Source organism: Alligator sinensis, unplaced genomic scaffold (assembly GCF_000455745.1).
Source record: "Alligator sinensis unplaced genomic scaffold, ASM45574v1 scaffold737_1, whole genome shotgun sequence".
In the NCBI taxonomy this organism is placed as follows: Eukaryota; Metazoa; Chordata; order Crocodylia; family Alligatoridae; genus Alligator; species Alligator sinensis.
In genome coordinates this window covers 1,993,990-2,016,399 of record NW_005841930.1, presented here as the reverse complement: position 1 = coordinate 2,016,399, position 22,410 = coordinate 1,993,990, and the positions used below count along the sequence as shown (strand labels likewise).

At 39.3% G+C, this 22,410-nt stretch overlaps 1 protein-coding gene across 1 annotated transcript in view; it reads right to left on the bottom strand.

Moving 5' to 3' along the window:
• Positions 1-22,410, bottom strand: part of REV3L (REV3 like, DNA directed polymerase zeta catalytic subunit) — a gene marked incomplete at its 5' end in the record, with an annotated part of 206,159 nt that overhangs the window by 113,424 nt on the left and 70,325 nt on the right. The window contains 4 exons of the mRNA XM_025198872.1: positions 209-305; positions 4,716-4,876; positions 6,489-6,563; positions 10,694-10,883. Coding sequence (XP_025054657.1) covers positions 209-305; positions 4,716-4,876; positions 6,489-6,563; positions 10,694-10,883 — 523 coding nt within the window. The remainder of the gene's footprint in view (positions 1-208; positions 306-4,715; positions 4,877-6,488; positions 6,564-10,693; positions 10,884-22,410) is intronic.

The window sequence follows — 22,410 nt, the reverse complement described above, 5'->3', positions numbered from 1 at the left end:
GGAAAGAGTTTCTCTCAAAGACCACAGTAAAATAAAGTTATGGTTACCTACATTGCAACTTTTTTGTATGCAGGAAAATAGAACGATGGGATATTTAAATGAAATACTGATAACTCATGATCATGAGAGAACACACGCACACACACACACACTTCTACTTGTATTGTCATACTTAAAAATAAAAAAAATCTTATCGAGACATGCTAACCTTGGTATTTCATCTTCTTCCCATTGAAAAAATGTTCCCATGACGGAATTTTCTGGCACCCAATTTTTGTAACATCCAATTATACTTGATACATCACCTAAGAACAGAAAAATAATGAAATAAATTAGTTTATCAATTCTTTCATGTTTTAGTTGACTATTTAATTTTCTCATTAAAAGATTATTTTGTACTATTAGGCCAAATCCTTTGAAAGAAGGAAAGAAATGTGATGTGTGACATGCTTCTAAAAGTAACTACACAACTCTAGGCTACAGCTAACTTTCTATACACTATGCACAGTTTTATGTGGACATTAAAAAAAGAAAACTAATATTGTTAAAGCATGTTGTGAATACTCAGCTGCTGTGTTAGTTATGTATTTTCCTACACTCCTTTTCTTTCTTTTTAAGTCAGCTTCAAGGGAAATTATTTGTCGTCTTTGAACTAAACTCAAATCTCGAAGGATTCCCAAATGTCTGGGGCCTCAGCACAGATTCCAACAGAATTTACATACAAAATAAACACTCAAAACATTACTTAGCATTTTTCTTCTTCCTTATTCCCTGAACTGAAAGAGAATACAATGTATTCCAGATGCAGTAGCAGTAGAAGTAAGTGGAAACCCACAGGGAAAGCAGCTGCTGTCTGACCTGCAGATAAAAGTCTGTAAGTTTGCTCAGAGATCTTGGTTTAAGAAAGTGTTCCAGGGTCATGCTGGGTAAGTCCCCTCTGAAGATTTACTACCTCCCCTGTGGTTTCCTTCTGGACCATAACTCTTCACAGGAAGGGAAGATGAAGTGCACACAGGAAGTGCAAAAGAAGAAAAGAGCCTGGCAACAGCAAAAACACATTCTAAAGATTAGCGAGGTTTCCCACCCTTATAGTTAAGATCAACTAGAACTTTGGATTCTCTCAACCTCTAAGCTCGTGTCACAGTTCAGTGCGATTTTTTTTTGCATTTAAAATTTACCTTGTGACAAGAAACACCAAAAATCAAAATCTTTCCTATATTATCAAAGATATATCAATTACCCAAGAGATAAAAAAGAGTCAGACCCTTGGGCATTAAGATGAACGTAAATGCTTATTTTATTCTCTTCAAAACTAAATCCACGTTCATGCCTCCCCACCATGAAACACTGCTTCAATCATACGTGTTTTCATGAACATAAATTTGTTTGTGGAGATTTGACATTCAAACTAATACCCTTCTCCCCATTCCTGGACTGAACACTGCCGCTTTGAGGGGCTCCAAAAGCACATGGCCAGACAAAAGATCTTCAGTGGGTTCATAGCAGGAGGCTCAGATGGACAATGCAGCCTTTCCTAGTAGGAAAGAGGAAACAGGTATTCCTGCTTCTTCCTATATAGGCAGGCAGGGGCTGAGGACACAGCATTCCCAATACCATATATCTGCCTTCTACAGTTTCTAAAATTTCACCTACTTCTTACAGAGCAGTGGCTTGTCTTTGGAAACAATCTATATTGTTTTCTCATGCGTACTTGGAAAGAGAACTAATATTATCACTCCCTTCCAGGAGAGCCTTTTCAATACCAACTCCCAGGGAAGAAGAAAGAGGTATATGCTGCATTTGATTAACCTCACATTCCTCTCCTGTCCTAACCTCATTCAAGAAAGGATCTCTGACATTTAACAGTGGACGAATAGTACAGGACAAACAAGACAAAGCACAGCCTTTTCATTGTCCCCTTCAATGGATTCATTAAAAAGGGAAACTCAGTAGACAAAAGAGGCACTGACCCTCCCTGTCTGTAGCAAGGGAGAGAGAAAAATAAGGTCCCAGATGAATGGTTTCCACAGGTAATGACAACCACCAGACTTTCCTAGGTCACCTACAAGCTAAATATAGCACTTGAAAAGTTGCTTTCTTCACTGTCTTTCCCACATCCAGATAGGCATCTCTCTGGCAATGAAGAGAGGAAGAAGAAACAAAATATTCTCTACAACCTGTGCTCTTGCCTCTGGGAGATTTGGAAAAGTTACAAGTGCCTCTGATCCTGCTTCTTTCCAAAACCCTTCCCTCTGAAGAGTCCCTCTTCTCAACTTGGTTTCTCTCTTCCCGCTGCTCCATTCATAAGAACAGCAGCAAGGAGACAGGTTTATTGCTGAGAATGGAAAATTTTCAAAAGCTCTCAATATTTTTCTTAAAAACAGATGCGTAACTGAGACTTCACATGTCAAATGTTTTTGCATGTGTGCATGTGCTTGCATGTGTGTAGAAAGAAAAAAAGAAAAAAGAAAAAAAGTTAAAGACATACTATTTTATGGAAATAACTTGTAGCTACCCATTTTAATTCTTGTTTTGTTGCTATATATTTATTTATATGAATTTCATTTTTAAGTAGCCTAATGAATGATGGTTGTTATTTTTCTAAATGGGAACAGTATCTCAGCCATTTTATTTCTCCTACTTCCCTGTTCATATCACAATACTAAAAGGCACTCAGATTCACAGCACGGACTAATTACTTGTGAAATATGATGTCACAATTAGAAATTACACAGAAGTATTACATGCCAAACTGATTTTTCCAGTGAAAATTAAATATTCCTCCCTCGCTCAAATTTTGAGTTTCAAATTTCAGGTTGCAGCAAACAGTAGTATAATGAGACAGGGGTACAGGTTATAGCCATGTTGGTCTAAGGACATAGGCAGACAAGGTTCTTTGGGTAAATCTGATATTTTTTATTAAACCAACTCAAATGGTTGGAAAAATTCTTCTTTATGAAATGTATTTATACCCAAAAGCTTGCAAAGAAGAGTTTTTCCAACTATTTGAGTTGGTTTAATAAAAGATAGCAATTTACCAAAAGAACCGTGTCTGCCTACTATAATGAGAAGCGTTTTTAAATTAAAAAGTTGTTTGTCAGTGAATTTAGATAAACTAGCTATAAAACTTCATGAATGTGACACTACAGTAAAGAATTACTTTTGGTTGATCTACAGCAGAAGTGGCAGATCAAATGCTGAAACATATTTAACTTAATGAAATTAATCAACCATCCTCTGATGAATTCCTCAACTAAGGATCCCTGTGATACAAGCTGAAGATGAAAAGATTTTTTTTACAACTTCTGGCCAGAGACCAGGTATATAACTCTAGTGACTTGATAATCAAACTACAACCAAAGGTAACATACCTATTTGCAGGGCAGATTGGAGTGTTGGGGGGGTGGGAATGCAGTGGTACAATTGCACTTCCCTTTGATTCCTGCTCCACCCAAACTTTAAAACCAACTGCCTGGGAGGGGCAGTGGCATTTCTATTCAGGCAATGCTGAGAGAGACTCAAGTGACTTCATGGCTCATTATACTCTACCTGATTCCAGCTAAGGTCTCTTCATTCCATAAGTGTTAACCATACTCTCTCCTTTTTAATGGTTTTGTAGTTCCACTATTTAAACTATTCTTTCTTCAATTTTGCTGTCTAATAGCCATTCCTGGCAATGTCTCTGTTGTATTTTATAGCCTACAGGCTACTTTTAGCTCTAGCTGAAAACTTTAACTCAGGTGCAATAATCTTAACTCAGGTGTAGAAATGACTGATAGTGAAGTATTGGAGGCACTGTGAAAACACTCAAGACAAGTAGATTTTGTTTTACAAATTTGACTATAAGGACTATAGGACTAAAGTCACTATCTTTTGACTACAATGACCATTTTGGCCTACTTCCTTGTGTTTTTTAAATTTTATATATAATCTAGCAAATTAGTGAACATTCTGATACCTATACTTATTTTTGCTTTGATCTTAAACTGAATAATCTAGTGCCAGGCTCTCAGCATAATCTAAAGCTTTTAGCTCCTCTTGCTAGGGTCATCTGATCCCAGTCTTTCCTGCCCAAGGGCAGGGGGGCTGGACTTGCTGATCTGTAAGGTCCCTTCCAGGCCCTAATAACTATGAAACTGGAGAAAAATATGTATCATGTTCTATGTGATAATGTAACAAACCATCTGCATCCTCCTTTTGAAAAGCCTAGATCTACCCATGTCTGTTTGGACATTTATGTAACAGATTACACATTTTAAGTGTCCATTTCCCCTTCTACTCTTCTCCTTGAGCTCTGGACACACATAAAAATAAGTACAAGAAGCATGAGCCAAAGGAAGACTCTGATAGAGAAAGCAAAGGTATTAAAATAATAGGCACATGGCACAATTAAGTCAATCTAAACTATGGCAAAATCTGATCTCTAAGGGTATGTACGTAAGAAGTTTGTTCCCCCCCCTGCCATTTAAAGCGCTTTATTGCCATGACTTAACAGAAGTGCACAACTTTACAGCACTTTAAAAATAGTTACAACACTTTAAATTAACCCTTGTTAAATTGAGGTATTAAAATTTGAAACAGTGTATTTTACAGCATTTCAGCAACATACAGTGCTTTAAAATAACTTCTGTACGCTGGTGAATGGTGTGCTGTTTGAAAATGGTGGTTCAAACCTACAGAATAAATTCTTTGGTTTTGAGAAATCAACACCTTACTTTTTCTCCTTGCCTTTCTGAATTTGACAGCAGCCAGGTTTATTAAATTCATTCCATACAGGTTGTAGTCTATAAAGAGTTGAAGGAGGTAGGGAATATGGGCTTCATGAGGCTGGTAAGATTTATTCATTATGGCTCCACCTTGCAGCAGCTCGCATACTCTAAAATTAAAAACAAATTAGACTATTGAAAAGTAATTTGCTTTAAAATTCCAATAAATAAATTTTAAAGTTTTCCATTTCATTTTAGCAACAATATTAAAGCTACCAGCTTCTTACTAAATTTTGATTTAATAGATTTTCTTAATGAAATTGGTCTGTTATAACAACAACAACCACCCAGCATCTGAAAAGTAAACACAAAGGTATAAGCTTACAGTTATAAAAATAATGCTACAGAACTAACATACCACAAAGCAGCAGTCCTAGGGTCTGACTTAAGACCCACAGGGAAATCTGACTTCAGTGGCCTTATGGAATGGAGGTTCCTAAAGAAATGCAGCGAGGCTGCTCCAATGCTTTTTATGAAACAGCAGCAGGCACTGACCCTGTTTGCAGCAAGGGGCAAACACTCCAGCACATTAATCAAGTCTGCTGGAGTGTGGTAATTATTGCGCTCCAGCAGACTCCAGCGTCACATGTATCAGCATCCCTGCACTGAAGAATGGCAGCAGGGGGGTTTGGCTCTTGAAGCTGCTCTAATTAATTACTCCCCACCCCAACACACACACACACACACACACACACACTCTCCTGAAGCATATCTGTAAACGTTCTGTATCTTTGAAAGTCTCCCCAGTTTCCTTTGCCATTTTAAAAACATGCAGATTCTTTTTTAATCTGTTACATGCAAACAACGAGTTTTAATAAAGCAACCATTGTGAAGCATGACATACCTGCATACAAACTGATCTTTAACTATCTGCATATTAAAAATACCATACATTTATCTGAATAATAATAAGTATGTGCTTAACTTATCTGAATATAAGAATTATGCCTATTCAAATGTGTTGGGTACATTTATTAAGACAACAAAAAACAATAAAAGGTTATTTCCAGAAACCAAAACTGGGACATTAATGGAAGGAACTATGGCAAAGTAATAGTACAATTCAAATATGAATAAACAAAAATTTCAATGCATGTTCCCATAGCAGATATAACAGTTATATAACACCTGCAGAAACCTTGCAAAATTCTATTAGACTATTCACACCATGTTAATAATGGTTGGATAATTTTCTGATCATAATTAAAGCTTCTGCGAGACCAACATAATTATATAAATGCTACACATACCCAAGGGCTTTTAGTTACTCAGGTATAAACACAGAATTTGCAGATTTTTGCAGTTAAACTCATCTTGATATTAGATTAAGAATTCATGTCAAGTTACCTGATTTTTCAAATAGATTTTAAATTCAGTGATCAATATGAAAGTTTGAAACATCTTAAATGCATCACATAATATCTGAAAGATTACTAAAACTCATTCCCATTTTAAAAGTTCATTGATTTAAGAGTTATCGCCTCAGGTGATTTTACCGTTTTTAAACTGCAGACTACTAACCACAGCCACATGTCAGGTCCCTTACGTTAAGTTATTCCTTAAGTAAGACTACGGAGACACACTTAAACATAGGTATTTTCTTAAATATTTTCTTATGAAGGATCAAAATTAGTACCACTGTTTTAGTTTAAAATTACTTCCTAAGAAGGCATGGAACGTGTTCATACAGCACAGGGAGAGTTACAGAGGGATTTATTTTACCTTTTCACCATTGCAGGATCATAGAGATAGATCTTCATAAACCGTCTCTCCTTTTCATGATAGCCATAAAAAGGCCTACGGCAGAAAAAAAAAAAATCAAAACAAATATTAAGCTGTTAGAATTGTTGAAGGGATTTAGCATTTGAGCAAGCTTAACACTTGTTAAAAATTCAGAAATTGCCATTAAGAATAACACACAGGATAACCAAAATATATATCCTGCCACCCTAAAAAACATTTTATTCCAAATGCACTGTTTAACATGAAATTCCCATGAATATAACTTCATTTTGCATAATCCCAACTCCAACCTAATATAGATTTTTGATAGGTAGTAGCAAGGTATTTTGCTTGGCACATGCACCTTGGGGTGGGTGGCTGGGAGCCACAATGGGCCTGATCCTTGTGCCAATGCAGCCCAGGTTCTGTGGGCTGCAGCCTGGACCCACTGTGGCAGGCAGCTGGGAAGCTGCAAGCAGCTGTGCTTTTTGAGCCCTGGCCCAGCTTGGTGGTGGTGGTGGGTGCACGCACACCTCAGAGCAGACAGCGGGAAAGGGGCTGGGGCTGCGGTGCCAGAGCAAGGATCAGGCCCCTCACAGCTCCTTTGCTGTCTGCCAAAGGCATCTTACAAGTTGAAGTTGCAGGTGTTTTTGGCACTCTGCCCAAAAAAGTTGCTGACCCCTGGTCTAATGCATATAAAATGCATGCTACAGGTATAGTTGTGAGCATATTGATGTTTTGTGAATTGCATAACAAATTATATATTTACATATTACTATATTGCAATTGTATAGTTATGTTAAAGTCTCTGAGACGGACACAAGAAACAAAGCACTAGCCTTTGGAATGTAATGAGCATATGCAAATGCGAAATCTGCAGTGCATGCTAGCTTGTGAAGTATGTTTGATTGAGAAAGAACTTAATTTATGGGGCAGTGAGCACCACCCAGTGTATAGGAAGCTAGATGAAGATAAGGAACCCTTTTTAGCAACCAAACTTTTCCCAGAGTGTTAAATCTTGTGAAATTGGCATATCCAAAGTACTACAAAGGAACTGATTTAAATTGGTTCTCAAGGGCCCAACAAACTAAGCCTCTCCAGAGTTCCAACTTTTACCCTAGACTGCGGTGCTCAATCCCTGGCTCAGGAAGCCATAGCATCCAGCCTGCAGGACTCGCCACAGGTTGGGAATAGCAGCATGGAACAGTGTCAACCAATACTGTCACCCTTCCGCACTGCCAAATTCCCAAGCCCTGCATGGCCAGATCAGGGCCCAGTCACACCCTCTTCCCCCATGCAGCCAGACAGGGGCTGGGGTGCCCTCCAACCCATTCTGCGGGGCTAGATCAGGCTCTGCCAGACCTGTCCCACATGCTAGATTGGGCCCATCAACTGGATCCAGCCCACAGAGGGACTGGACACTGCTCATCCAGCCTGCACGGTCAAAAAAGATTGAGCACCACTGTCCTAGACCGTAAGGGTTAGATCTTCAAACCCTGATGTTGGGAACAGACTTGAAAAGAAACAAATTTCTTACCTCTGCATTCAGTCACCCCAGTAAGAAGGCAGAGAAAGAAAAGCTTCATAAAGGAGATGTGTACCTTTGTCCTTTTATCTTGTCTTGTCCCATCTCTTCTGCTATGATAATCTATTCATTTTATGCTGTTCGAATTCATTTCCACTTGGGTCATCTGAACAATCCTCTTTAATTTAAAGGATTTTTTGGCAATGAGGTGCATTCAGCAGGGTTCAGTTGGTTAACTGGCCATTAACCAACTGACTCTCTCTTTTAGGTAGCTACTACAGCACATTCCCTTCCAGAATCTTGAACGTTCAGTTTTGTAACTGCTGTTCAGCAAGAGCAGTTCTTCGTACAAATAAAAAAACTATGGCTGCAAATAGTTGTTGCTCTTGTGCCACCATTAAAAAAATTATGGCAGCACAGAACCTGAGGGAACAGACATCCCTGACCCTCGTCATGCCCCAAATATGGTGGTATAATGATTCCCAGTAAACAATTTGTGCTACCTTTTTGGAATAGATGTCTGCTCATTTATAATGCCAGAGCACAGGCAACCCTGGGATTGTCTGCACTTTACAGCTGCTCTAGGCAGGTGTTCCTAGGGTTTCAGGGGCCTGATCCTAGATGCCCTGGGTGCCTGGCCCTGATCCAGGGGTACCTCAGGGAATCCTATGAGTTCCTTGCTCCATGCCTGCAAGATGTGTACCTTGAGTACTCCCCCACAAGGGTTCCAGGGTGTGTTTCACGCTGTAGGGCAAACATATTCCTTTGCTCCGCAAAACAAAAAGCATGCCCTTGGATCCTCTGCAGAGGAATATCTGGGACACGGATCTGCAAGCACAGACTAGGATATACATGGGGTTCTCTTGCTCTTCAATGTGAAATGTATGCCCTGGGATTCCCTGCAGGGGAATTACTGGGGCGCACATCTGCAAGCACAGAACAAGGAATGTATGGGATTCCTCAGGGACAGTGGCCCACAGGGCTGGGCCCTGAAGCCCTGGGAGCAAGAGGCCAAATCCTATTGGACAATGGCCCCAGAAAACATCTATCTCTGCTAATCAATCACATCAGCTGTACCATGACACATCCTGGCACAGATGATCCCACCACAAAAATGACATTTGTTTGTAGCCTATATAAATTCAGTATCTAAAATTAGAGGAAATTTTTGACCATCTGTTCCTCAGTCCCTTGCATATAAAATACAGATAACACTACTACATCTCAAAAGGGTACTGGAAAACATGACTGTTTGAGAAGCACTCTAGTATTATAGGTATGGACAAAACTGCTTTAAAATGGGAGGTGGAGCTGCTGCATGGAGCGCATGTCGGTTGTAACAATCTGTTACACTGGCATGATTTTGAAACTATGGAAGTTAGTTAAATAATCCTCACTTTTATGAGAATGAAAAAAACAGTAGTTTTGCTACACTTGCTACATTGGTAGCAATATCAAAGGACACAACTGTTACATTTGTCTGTACCCTGTACATGCCATAAGAAAGTCTGTAAGAGCAGCAAATCTGTATTGCAAGCAGGGTGTGAACAGGATACAGAAAACAACAATTAATATATTACTAATTGAACAAGACTATCTAAAAACATTGACGCACTCTTCCTCAATCAGTGAGAAATTAGTCATTAATGAAATGATCACAATATCATAATGCATATGCACAAGACAGCAGGAAAGTCATGAGACTAAACTTTGCATGATGGTAGCTTGGTGGGATTTCCAGCTGGGGAGAGACTTCCTAAGGAGGTTTCTGCAGGAGCCCTAGATCAGATAGGGACCTACTCAAATTGCAGTTTTGCAATTTTCACAGAAACCATGGAAAACAGCAGTTTCTACAAACACTGCAAAAAACTGTAGCTTCCATGGGATCACCAGGAAACAAACAAACTTACTAAAAATAAAATGCTGGCTCTCTAGTGGGAGCCAGCAGCTGCTGTGGCCTTAGCTCACAGCCTACTGGGTAGGGGAGAGGTAGAGGGAGAAGAGAATAGGGGAGCCAGCAGCATGAAGGGGAGGAAATGAAGCATGAAGGATGCTGGGTGCTGCCTCCTCCCTCTGTCACTGATTGGCCAAAAGGGCTGCCTTTTGTGCAGTTCTGTGCCTCTCCACCAAACAGCAATGAAGGGTGGGGCTACAAGGGCCCCATGGCCAATCAGCAAGGGGGGCAGGATGACTCACCACAAAAATGGTGCTAAGAGCAGCCTCCAATTTTTATTTTATTTATTTATTTTTTTTTTTGCCTTGGCACGCTTTAAGTAGATCCCTAACTACAGAGTACCTGGCTCGGGCTCTTCACACCAAGCAAATAAATGGAAGGAGCCTCTTTCCATAAGTGACAACGGCAGAAGCCCTAAGAGGCTTTAGAAAATGCTAGGCAGCAGGATGTAGGTTTTGGGAAAAAACCTACAACACTTGAAAGTAGCAAGGGATTGAAGGAAATATGGAAAAAGCCTCATTTTTATTTCTGTTGATACTGAGTTATTTTAATAAATCAGATCCCAAACAGGGTTGCTATTAGATCCATACGTGCATGTGTATGCCTATGTATGGGAAGGTACCGGCAAGTTCAATGAGACAGTAGACTCACCTGATGCCAAGCCAGTTAAGCCATGTCTTTTTATTTATAAAACAAATTAAACATAACAGTCTAGGTAATACTTACATTCCAGACACTAATGATACTTTGAAAACATGTTGAACAGTAGAAGATGGATTGCCTAAAGCCACATTAAGTGCTCTGTCAATGCTGAACGCCACTTGACGAAGATAGTGTTCTGACTGCTGTCCGTAACCATCATATGGTACATAGAGGTAAGGAAAGATACCGTGTATGTGAAGACAAGTCTTCTGACCTAGAAAGAAAAAAAGGAGCCAATTTAGCAGCTTTTTCAAAATAAGCTACACAAGGTAAAAATATTCTGCAGAGTAAACCAACCAATGTGAATATGCAACACAAATCACTTCAGTCACCATTACACTGAAAGCTAAAATGCAGTATAAGTCTTTAGTCAGACAGCTACCACCTGTTTAATAACTGAGAAATGAAGTATCTGATAATCAATAATAATAAACAAAGCTTACCAAATAAAGAATTTCCCCATAACCCTTCACTTACCTACCAGTTGGGAGCTCTGCCCTGCAGCACAGCTGACTGAAATAATGTTTTTCATATTAAAAGATTCTTCTTTATTAGAAGAATGCAAGAAATCATTTTTTTGAGGAATAATTTTCCAGGAAGGCATCTGGAAATTGTTTATAAAAATGTTTCTGCATTGAATATTTCCCTCTATTTTATTTTCCCCCTCTTCAGGCAACTAGGATAGTCTAACCCAGTGGCGCTCAACCCTCTGGCCCTGTAAGCTGGCTGAGTGGCCCAGACCAGTCTGGATCCCGCGTGGGTTGGCGCACAGGACTGATCCACTGGTACAGTTTAGTGTGCAGCTGAGTGCACGAGGCCGGGCTGGCACATGGGACTGCCTGCAGGTCTGGAAATTCAGTGGTGAGGGAATGGTGGCACCACTAACTGCTGCAGCTCTGGAAGCTGCAACAATTAATGCTGTCACCACGCCCTCACTACCAAATTTCCAGACCTATGGGAGCCCCACAGGCCACATGAACCAGATTCAGCTTGTGGGTCACAGGTTGAAAACCACTGGTCTAATGCATACAACATTTGAAGCAAGGGGGCATAAACACACAATAAGGCTATGGGCACATGAACCAGGTACTGCAGGTTACATATTTGTAAGGCACAGAGTACTTCACATGCATGCCGATGATGATACATGGTACTACCTTGCCATAAAGGTCTATAGGATAACAGCATGAATACCAACTTCAAAGCACCTTACATACTGCAAATCCCCATCCTCATTTACCTTTGTGAGCCCATGCTCTAATGGAAAAACCCTATATGTATTTTACAATAACTTACTTGAAGAAACCCAGTCAGTGCTGCCCGTGACATTAGTATGCTTATTTCTAGAGGTATTTCCCTATACATGAAAAATCCACTGACAACACCATTCATTTAAATACTTCAGATGTGTATTTTGAAAATGAACATCTTAAGTTCAAAATAATTACTAAATTCATACAACTGATCTTTAAAGTAGTTTTTGAAAAAACAGAAAGAAATGTTGAGTCTTTTAAAAAAGCTATAGAAACACTTCTTATCCTCTAATCAAAAACAAAAAGACAGAATATTGCTATTTGAGGATCTGATTTTGAAGATATGAAACATCCTACAGGTTTGATGTCTCCCTGGTAAGACCTGGAAAAATTAAGTTTGTGCATCTCAAATCCAGTGTCTTTGTGCATCTTTTAAATCTCAGAATTCTCACATTTCTCCCCGCACAGAATATAAACTAAAAGCAAGTAAACAATTGGTCCTCTATACTTTTGATAAAGACACCTACTTTTTATCCAATGTATTTGAATTAGTTCTGGTCAGAAGGCAACAGAGTAATTTATTTATATTGGTGCCAATTTTAAACCAAAAACAAAGACCCAATTTATTCTTCGGTCTTTAAATCTGACATAACATTGCTTTATCTAGAATGAAAATGATATATAAAAAAATTCAACTATTTATATTACTTTGAATGTAACCTTCAACTAAAATGAACTCTTTTTGATGTTACATAATTGTATTTTACAGACAGAAAACAAGATGTTAAATAGTCAGAGTAAGAACATCATGCCCAGGAATCTAAGAATTCAAAAGAGGAGAGGTAAGATTTGCATTAGGGAAAATCCACACTTCAGAAGGTACCGTGCAGATAAAGGACCCTTGTTAATAGAAACCTGGGTATGCTGATATTGGATGGCTCTACTTTTGCTAACATATCCTATTCCAAAAAGATCCCTGTAAAGTAACCACTGGCAGGAGACATTATTTGTACAGTATTTTTCTTAGGTATGTTGCATCATGCAATTCAAGTCTTTAGTTTTCATATTTGAAAAGGTGAAAGAAATTTGAGACACCATGTTGCATAGGGATAGAACAACAGTGACTTAAGATTCATCCTCCGCTGTAATACTCCAGGTGGCTACCAGAGATCTAGAGAACTACAAATTCTGATGCTATAGAAGCATCTGTATTTTAAGCGCACAACTTGCTCCAAATTCATTTCTAATTGAACAAGGGATGATTGATTTTACTCAATAAATGGCACATTTTTCTGGTCTGCTTCATTCCTTCTCCAAAACAAATCATATACGACTTCTACCAGTGAAGATAAAAACTCTTCGCTGTTATATCAGGGAAGGCAATTATTTTGGGCAGAGGGCCGCTTACTGAGTTTTAGCAAACTGTCAAAGGCCGCATGGGTAGCCTTGCCCCTTGACAGGTGCCCCATCCCTGGTCACCATCTTGGGAATGGAAATCCCACCCCTTAACCCCTGACCTTTGTCACCAGGAGTCCCTCCCCTTGCCCCCTGAAGTACTTAGTTCAGCAAGGGGTTTTGCCAGCTCAGAACCAGAAAAATATCAAATTATATTCTAAAAAAAAAAATCAAACATCTACAACATCCATTAATTTGATTTCAAAAAATATTTTTGTCCTGATTTACATGCGTTTGTGTAGTGTACACAGAGATAACTGCACAATAGCTTAAAATGAAGTCTTATAAGGGCATAGGCTCCAACTTTTTTTTTTTTTGTCTGGGGGGGGGGGGGGGTAGGTATAGGTCTGTGGGCGTGTGCGCGGGTGGGTACAAGGGGAGGGTGGCTGGGGTTGTGCAGTGCCAGGGGAGGTGTGGATGCATGTGTATGGTGGGGTGTGCATGTGGAACTCATCCTATGTCACCAGACACACAGACCCTCCCCTCAGTGTGATCCCGTGCTCTAGGGAAGCAGCCAGGGGAGACAGCCACCTGGGTGGGGGCAGAAAAGCAAGGAACTGGCTAGGGGTAGGCAGGGCTGGGCTGCTCAAGCCTGGAAGCCTGCTGAGAGCTCCCTCTGGGTCCTACTGCCCCTGGCTCCTGTCAGCTTTGACAGGGAGCCAGGGTAAATAAATATTAATTCACTAAATTTTTTTAGGGGCTCCACGGGCCAGATAGAATGGCTTGGTGGGCTGGATTTTGCCTGCCCCGTGTTAAATTATATTAGCATTTAACTGAAATTGCAATAGATTGTGATGTACCTGTACTATAAGAGAGTAATAGGCAGCAAGGTTTGTCCTATTTTCCCAGTATGTTTAGCATTAGAATGGCTAAGTTATATAAATGCTAGAGGAGAAGGAGAAGGGAGGAGGAGGATGTTCAAGATAAACAGCAGAAAGAAATATTTTCATTTATTCCAATAAGAGTTCTCTACTTTTCCATAGCATAACAAGTATAACGTGAGTGGAGGTGTCATTTGACAGTTTACCTCCATGGTGTGTTAAAGGTATCACTTCTCTGGCAGCAGGCAAATTCAATCCCTGTACCCACTGAGTTTTTCTTCCCTTGCTACTGACACAGGGAATGAAAATTTAAAAATCAAGCCTCCGAGGTTTAGAAAAAGACCATGGCCATTAGCAAAAAAAATGGCCATTAGAAAGAGGACAGGAAATCAACAGTCCATTTCACAGACTTCTACACAGACACCAAACAACAAACCAGGGAAATTACTAACTGGGTTGGATGTGCATCTATGAACTTGAGCTGAAAGGCTCCTTATCTCATAACAGATATTTAAAAAAAAATTACAGTAATCTACATAGCACTTTGCTTCAGGCAATTTTATGCTGTCAATGTGTTTATTAAAACAGGAATATAATCTGTTCTACATTTATTACGTAAGGAAAAGTGTCATGCCCAAAAGCATGTCTAACATCTCTCCTTATACAGTTGGCCCAATAAAAAAAAAGTATTAACAAAGAAGCCTTGCTTCTCACATATTCCCTTAATCATCAGAGCTATAACACTCCTGTTCTACTTTGCTATACGCAGAGACACATACAGACAGTTATACTGGTGCAATTCCAGGGATCTCCTTTGCTCTCTTGCTATAAAATGACAACTCTGAGATTTCTAGATGCTACATTTTAACTGTGTATGAAATGTTTTTCCCATCAAAAGTTCTGGTTTTGATACATAAGCATTTTCTAATAAAAACATTTCATTAAAAAATCCCCATTTTTATCCTACCTATACGTGCTATGCATACATGCCACTTAAGTAACATACAACATGTCAGATATGACAGTATGAACAAATTAAGTGACACCACCAAGGTTGGCTGTGAAGATAAGTAATATTAAAAAACAGTAGGTTAGATTGACCAGAACATATATTTTGTTAAAATTAACAGTTAACTCCCAATTTAGAGTTAGAATTATTGTAGCTTCTTCCAGGTAGTAAATGGGGTTAAGGAATTATTCCTTCAATGTGTGGTAGGCATTCCCAAAGCACACCCTTCATATGTTCCTTTCATTAAGGCTTCCCCAAAGCTAGGGTAAATTTTAGCTGCCCAGTTAGGACAGTTTTGTAGCCTGTTTGACTGAAAGTTGCACAAATAGTCTGGGGGTAAAAATCTGGGCCAAAATTCCAATGTCCATGAAAACATGCCTCTTGACCACATACCAAGCTAGCATACCTTGTTTGAAGGCACATGGTTCCTCATTTCAAATAAGGTTTGATAAAAAATCTAAATATTTCAGATTTTTTAATTTAGTCATTTAAAATAATAGTTTTTCTTTTTCTATTTAAAATAAAATCTGAAAACAATGCAAAGTTATATTTTATAAATATTATAATTATATTTAAACATTTTATACTGTTTAGAATATTTAAAGAGTCAACATTAAAAAAAAAAAAATCAAGCTGAATCCAAAAGCCTCTATCAAAAATGAGTTATAGCTTGCATGCTTTTTTTATATAAAGAAAGGAGGACCAGGAGAAAAACATCTGCCATATTTACTCAAATCAAAGATGAGGTGCCCGCTCACCCCCCTCCATTCAACAGGGACAACCCCCCCCTCCCACCCCCAGTATTGCTGGGCCAGGCCAGGGCCAGGGTATTCACATTCTCTCTGGTCTGGGACAGAATGGGGCCAGAACCATGACTGACAGTAATGACTGACTGATTGACAGCTGGGGGGCAGGGTGGAAGGGCAGAACTCACAGGCACCACAGGGGAAGGCAGCAGGTACTGGAGGGAACAGGCAGTAAAGGGTGCAGGCACGGTAGGGCAGGGGCAACAAGTGATGGGGAATAGGCCCCATCAAAACTGCAAAATGTATGCAGTTATAGCACACCTCTTAGAGAGCATCCAGATGAGCGAGCATGTGCGGTATGCACGTGCAAGTGTTCCCCACACTACTAATTTGCAGCACAGGCAGTTTGGCACATGGAGATTCTGGTGTAAAAAAACCTCGTGCCTAGAAAAGGTGGGGTGGCACACATGGCAGCAGTGCACACCACCCAAAACTGGAGCCTGGCCAGTCAAGAGTCACACTCCAGCTGCCAGTCAGGCTCTCTGCTGCAGGATCGCCAAGACTGCAGCTCCTGGAGAACCACTACCCCAGATAAGGCTGCTGGGACCAGTTCAGGTGCTGACCCCAGGCTCCCCTACCCCACCCCACCCAGGACAACTTGCCATGTGCCAGAATACATGTACATAGGCATTACTCTGATTCCAAAAAATTGTACCAAATCTAGTATAAAGACTCTGCTCAGCTGAAACTTTATGTTTTAGTTGTTCTAGTAAGCAGTGAGAGTACATTGTTCTTTAGAAAGTAACTGAAACAAACAGAAAAGTTCATTAAGTTGAATATAAATTTTGAAACAGGTTGATTTAAATTGAGACAACTTGTAGTACTGCTGCATATGATCAATTGAAATAGCTTCAACAATTCTGGAACAAGGGACAGATGGGTTTTTTTTTTTTAATTGAGGTTTCTTTAAAAAACAAACAAACAACGTTACTGCCACTGAATTTCTTTGCCAAATTTTATGTATTTGTACAGATCATGTTTATAATATTGTAATTATCAACTCCTGCAATAAATTCTGCCCATACTTAGAAACTGTTTGAACAACAGAATAGGTCTCAAATTTTTTATATTACTCATGCATAATGTGCTTAGTATTAGTCATACCCCAGAGCAGAAGAAAAAGTAAAGAATCTGGATCCAATTTTTATGGCAAATATTAAGAAGGAATAAACACCATTTGAATAGAAAACTTTTCTGCTTGCCATTTTGGGTGACAGCTAATTATTAGCAGGGTCTTCATGATATAGGATGTCAGTCTATGTGGTTGCAGTGGACCTAGGATTTAGGGAATGGTAAAATACTCAAGATTCCTTTCATTTTATACTTTAGGTTTCCTAGAATACCCTATTTGGAAACAAACTAGTTTCTCAAAGTATCCTACGAAGTTTTAATGCTGGGTCTCCAACGAAGTGAAACGCATTTTCCAATGTTTGCATTTGCCTTCATTTTAAACAAAGCATGTAACTTTACATTAACTATAAGACTAACAGCCATTTTTAGCTTTCACAGTGCCTATAATTCATTTTTATATATGATATGATAACCTTTATATAATAATTGTGTTAACATGTACTTGTGTAGCTGAACACCTAACCATATTTTCTCATGTACGACACACCTTCAAGTAAGACATGCACCTCGTTTTTGAAGGGAGAATGTAGAAAAAAAAAAAAGATTTTTCCACAGTCCTCGCTGACTGTGTGACAAAGCAAGTCTTCCTGAAACAGCAGCACTCCAAGAGACTGGAGGAGCAAGGCAGCAGGGACAGCCTAGTGCATCAGGACAGCAACAAGGCTAGGCCCCAGACCCTTGCAAAACTGTTACTTCTTTCTTGCAAATAGTTCTTTATTAGGGGTGTGCGAAACAGGCCATATTAGATTTGGATTCAGCCCGAATTGGGGACACTGATCCAATTTGTTGATTCGGATCATTGTCCCTGAATCCAAATCTGCAGATTTGATGCTGATTCAGAGAATCAGCAATTCGGCCATAGACACAGCTTTAAATGTTTTTTCTACATACCTTGAGGTACCAGGCATGGCTCATGAATGCTGAGATGGTGGGCGGATGGAGTGTCCCACAGGAGGGCGGGGGAGTCCCTTTCGTGCTTGGCGGTGAACCCGGAAGAGGATCGACCGTGGGGGGACCCCAGGTGCCACTCAAGATCCAAGAGGCACGAGTCGCTGAGCTGGGGGAGGGGTGGGAGCAGGGGGGCACCCGCGTGCTCCCCGACAGAGCTGGAAGTGCTTATGGTCCACTTCCAGGTCTGCTGCCAAGCACGCTGGGGACCTCCCCGCACTCCTGTGGGATGCTCCATCCACCCCACCATCTTAGCATTCACAAGTTTCCTGGTACCTTGAGGTATGTAGACAAAACATTTAAAGCTGTGTCTATGTCCAAATCTCCAAATCTATTCAGAGAATTCCAGTTCGATTTGGAGAGATTAAAGGGTCCCCTGATTCAATTTGGAGATTCGGCTAATCGAATCGGGCCGAATCTCTGCCAAACCGAATCAGCGACCAAAGCTTTGCACAGCCCTATTCTTTACATAAGTGCCTGTAAATAATAAAGTGTTGTTTCTAAACCACAAGCCTCATCAAGGCACTATAGACTACATACAAAAGCTCACTTGCCCTGAGCCAGTTCAACTGTTCCTTCGGACACAAGCTACAGTGCTCAGCTAATAGCTAGGGCTGTGAGACATAACACAGGATGGCAATCACTAGAGGCAGGCAGACACTGCTCTGTTCCAGCTTCCCCACTTAAAACATGCGCCCTGATTTTGGAAGGCTGATTTGGTGGAACAAGTTGCATGTGATATGTGAGCAAATACAGTAATAAGGCTTTAAGAAAATATAATATATGAAGTCTATTTTGAAACCTGGTCCAAATAAGACTCTTGAGAATTGTTTCCCCCCACCCCTCCCCATATCAACACAAATAAAAGTTTAATGCTGGGTACTTGTAGCCAAAAGAGAAAGCAATAGCCTGCAAAATGAAAAATGTTTCTGTTCTTTTAACACAGATAGCTATGCATGTGTTGAGACATAAATGGAACAACACACCTTGAATTTATAAAAAAAATATTTACCTCATGATCTCACCAAAAAAAGAGGATAAATCAAGCTATGTTTAGAAAAGGTAAGCTGTATAATCTAAACTAATTTTAAAAAGCTTTAAATTATAGACAGTTACTATAAAAAACCATCTGTAACCTAAGATTTGATTTATTTATTTCAATTGCAGCTATTTATCAACATTTATTCTTAGTCTAAATGTAATTTTATAATTCAGTAAGAAACTTCTAGGTAGGGTTTACTTCTTTATACCCCTTTCCTTTACCCTTTAAATACAAGTGCAAAAACTTCAACTGAATGGAGACTTAATCTACAGAAAGCATATGAATAAACATACCAACGTCTACAGAAACAGAAAGATACAAAGGTTAAGCTAATGCTAATATAAGGCAGTTATAGCCCAATGGTTGATGAGTTCCATGAATGTATGGAAATATTTGCTTTGATTCTGATTAATTAACTCATTTGGTAGTTAACTACCATAATTTGCTTACTAATAACCCCCCCCCCCCCCCCCCTAAAATTCAACTTTAAATCATACTGCTTCCTCTCTGATCCCACCAGCTGGGGGGGGAATGTGCTTGGTGTCTCACTTTCATCTGATAAGTAGTAAAATCACACTATTCCACGTGTTTTGGAAATGAGGTCTCTAAAGCCTAGGCTGCAATACCGTGTGGCTGCTTTGGACTGTTATAACAGTGATTCTCAACCGCTCAAGGTACCCCTTCATAAGTTTTGTGAACTGAGCAGCACCTGCTTTGAATGGCAACTTTAGAGTGATTGATCAATTTAGAGTTGCCATTCTCTGCCAGTGTTGTCAAGAAACCTGTTTGCCAGCCATGGATCAGCTGGATGTAAAAAGTTGCGGGGGTGGAGAAAGTAGCTGGACACATTCCCTTCCTGGCAACACACAGCAAGAGTGGCTACGAACTCTCTCTCACCAATAGTTTCCCACTATTATCCTCTGACCCTGACCACAATGCCAGGTTCAGAGCTATAAATACATTCTCACACACACACACACCCCCCCCACACCTTTACATCCCGTCTCTGTCCATTCAAGCTGTACTTCTCTGCTTCTTAGCCACACCTAAGCACCTGGGCATAGATCTCATCCCCATATCGAGTCTCCATAGCCTTTAGGAGAAAAATGCTAAGGTATGTAGTCTAAGAACAGTGTAATTAGTGCAGATCTTTAAAAGAAAAAAAAAATCCACTCTCAAGGATACTGGTGTACAGTTTTGACAAAATGTAAACTCTCTCAAAGCTAACCTTCTAGCCTTCAGAATTCCAGAGAATTTTCCAAAAGTGATCTGGCATAGAGAGATGAAATATCATTTTCTTGAATCCACAAGCACTCCAGTGACTGCTGCTACACAAACCTCTGCCAAGCAGAGTGCAATTAACAAGGTTCATTGGAACGATGTCAAGAATTGCATTGATTTTATGCTCCTGCTGTTTGCCAGAGATATGGACAGATACAATCCCTGGAGTTCTATCCAGTGCCGAGTGTCCCAAGAAACAGCAGCTCCTCACAATAGCCAGCAGATAAAGCCACGTTAACATACATGACACTAAGGGAAGTAGTGTAAAACAAAAGTCATAGTTAAAAAGCTTCTTGAAAAAAACAAGTGAATCTTATGACATGAAATATTGATCAAGGAAGATTCAGTGTGATCCAGCTTGACCAATGGGATCACACAAGAACATCTTTTTTCTGACCACAGTTGTCATTTTTTTTTTTTTAAATCAAATAATGTTTTAAGCATGTTGGAGGAGTGGGATATAAAGGGGCTTAAACCTCTGAGATGGGTTCCTTTGGCATCCTTTGCTAAGATTCCTTTCTACAGACATAATGAAGGTCCAACAACTCTTAGAACTTAGTCTCCAAATCAAGGTAAGATCTCCTTAACAGGTTCTCCACCTGTCAGAAGTGTTTAAGTTTTTAAGATATAAAGATTCTAGGATGCAAGACTGCTTATTTCTGCTTGGATCATAAAAGTATATTTAGATAGATATTATATTTTTTTTCAATTTGCTAACAATATTCATACTTGGAGAATTCTTATAAAGTTAGAATGCTTGTGCGCTTGCTCCATTGGAGGACTATTTATATGAGAACAAGGGCTGCCAGAAGAAACCCTCAGACTGTTAAATCTACTCCAGGAATTAACACTAAGCACAGGAACTCTGGAAAAAAATAATCAATGAAAACTGCATGCTGTCCCTCTACCTACTGGATACTATTCAAACTGAAGTAGTAAGAGTTGACCCTATCAAGACACGGTGTCAAAATTAATAGGGATTTAATGGTCTCTGAAGATAAAGAAAAAATAAGTTTAAGATACACCACTCCCACCCAACACTTTTTAAAAAGAGGCAAAATACTACTTATTTTGTTGAAGCATTTACATATGAAATCATAGCATATAATTCTGGTTGCCTGAGAGCCATAAGGTAAAAATGGCTCACCAAATTTTGGAAAATTTGCCATGGGTATTACTGTTAAAAATGAACACTGAAGAAAACCACACCCTGTTTTTATAAACAATTTACTTTTTCTTTAAAGTCAGTAAGAAAGGAATGAAAAGTCAACACAGTCAGCCATAAACGGAGAAGTACAGTAAAAGTTGAAGCTGATATAGTAAAGAAATACAAATTGAAGGGAACTTCCACTCCTAAAGATGGAGAAAGAAAAATGAGAACGGATCTTTTCTGACTACTGAAATGCTTAGGCACATACCACCTGCTGGTTATATGGTTCAGACAACTCTGGAATGTAAGCTGTGCTATTTGAAGAAGTGCCAGAACTACAAAATATACAGAATAGGGATTATATAATGATACTTTTGGAAAAATGCTTTTCCATAATCTAAATATTTTGAGAAGAATTGAGTTCCTCAGAAAAGTATTTGCCTTTGAGCCGAGATGAAGATGGTCTTCCAACAGATAATTAGACTGTGTCCTACTATAGTATAAATAAAGTGTAATGAGAAACAGAATATTTTTCATCCTCTAATCCTTAATTTAGGAACCAAATAGGATAGCTCTCACTAAATCTATGTTTTCATGTACACATTCCTGGAACAATGTGACAGCATATTTTCTACTAGTACTGTCTCACATGAATCTTGAAATATTCGTTCCACATATGTTTATATCTTATTTTTAGAAAATACAACCAAAACCTTAACTCCATGAAGAGCATTTTAGAATTTAGGGGAAAAAAGGAAATTTATTTTTTCTAACACGCCTTCTTGATATAATTTCTATCCTGGAACAGGGCGATCTCATTATGATGAGCAAAACAAAGCCATAGG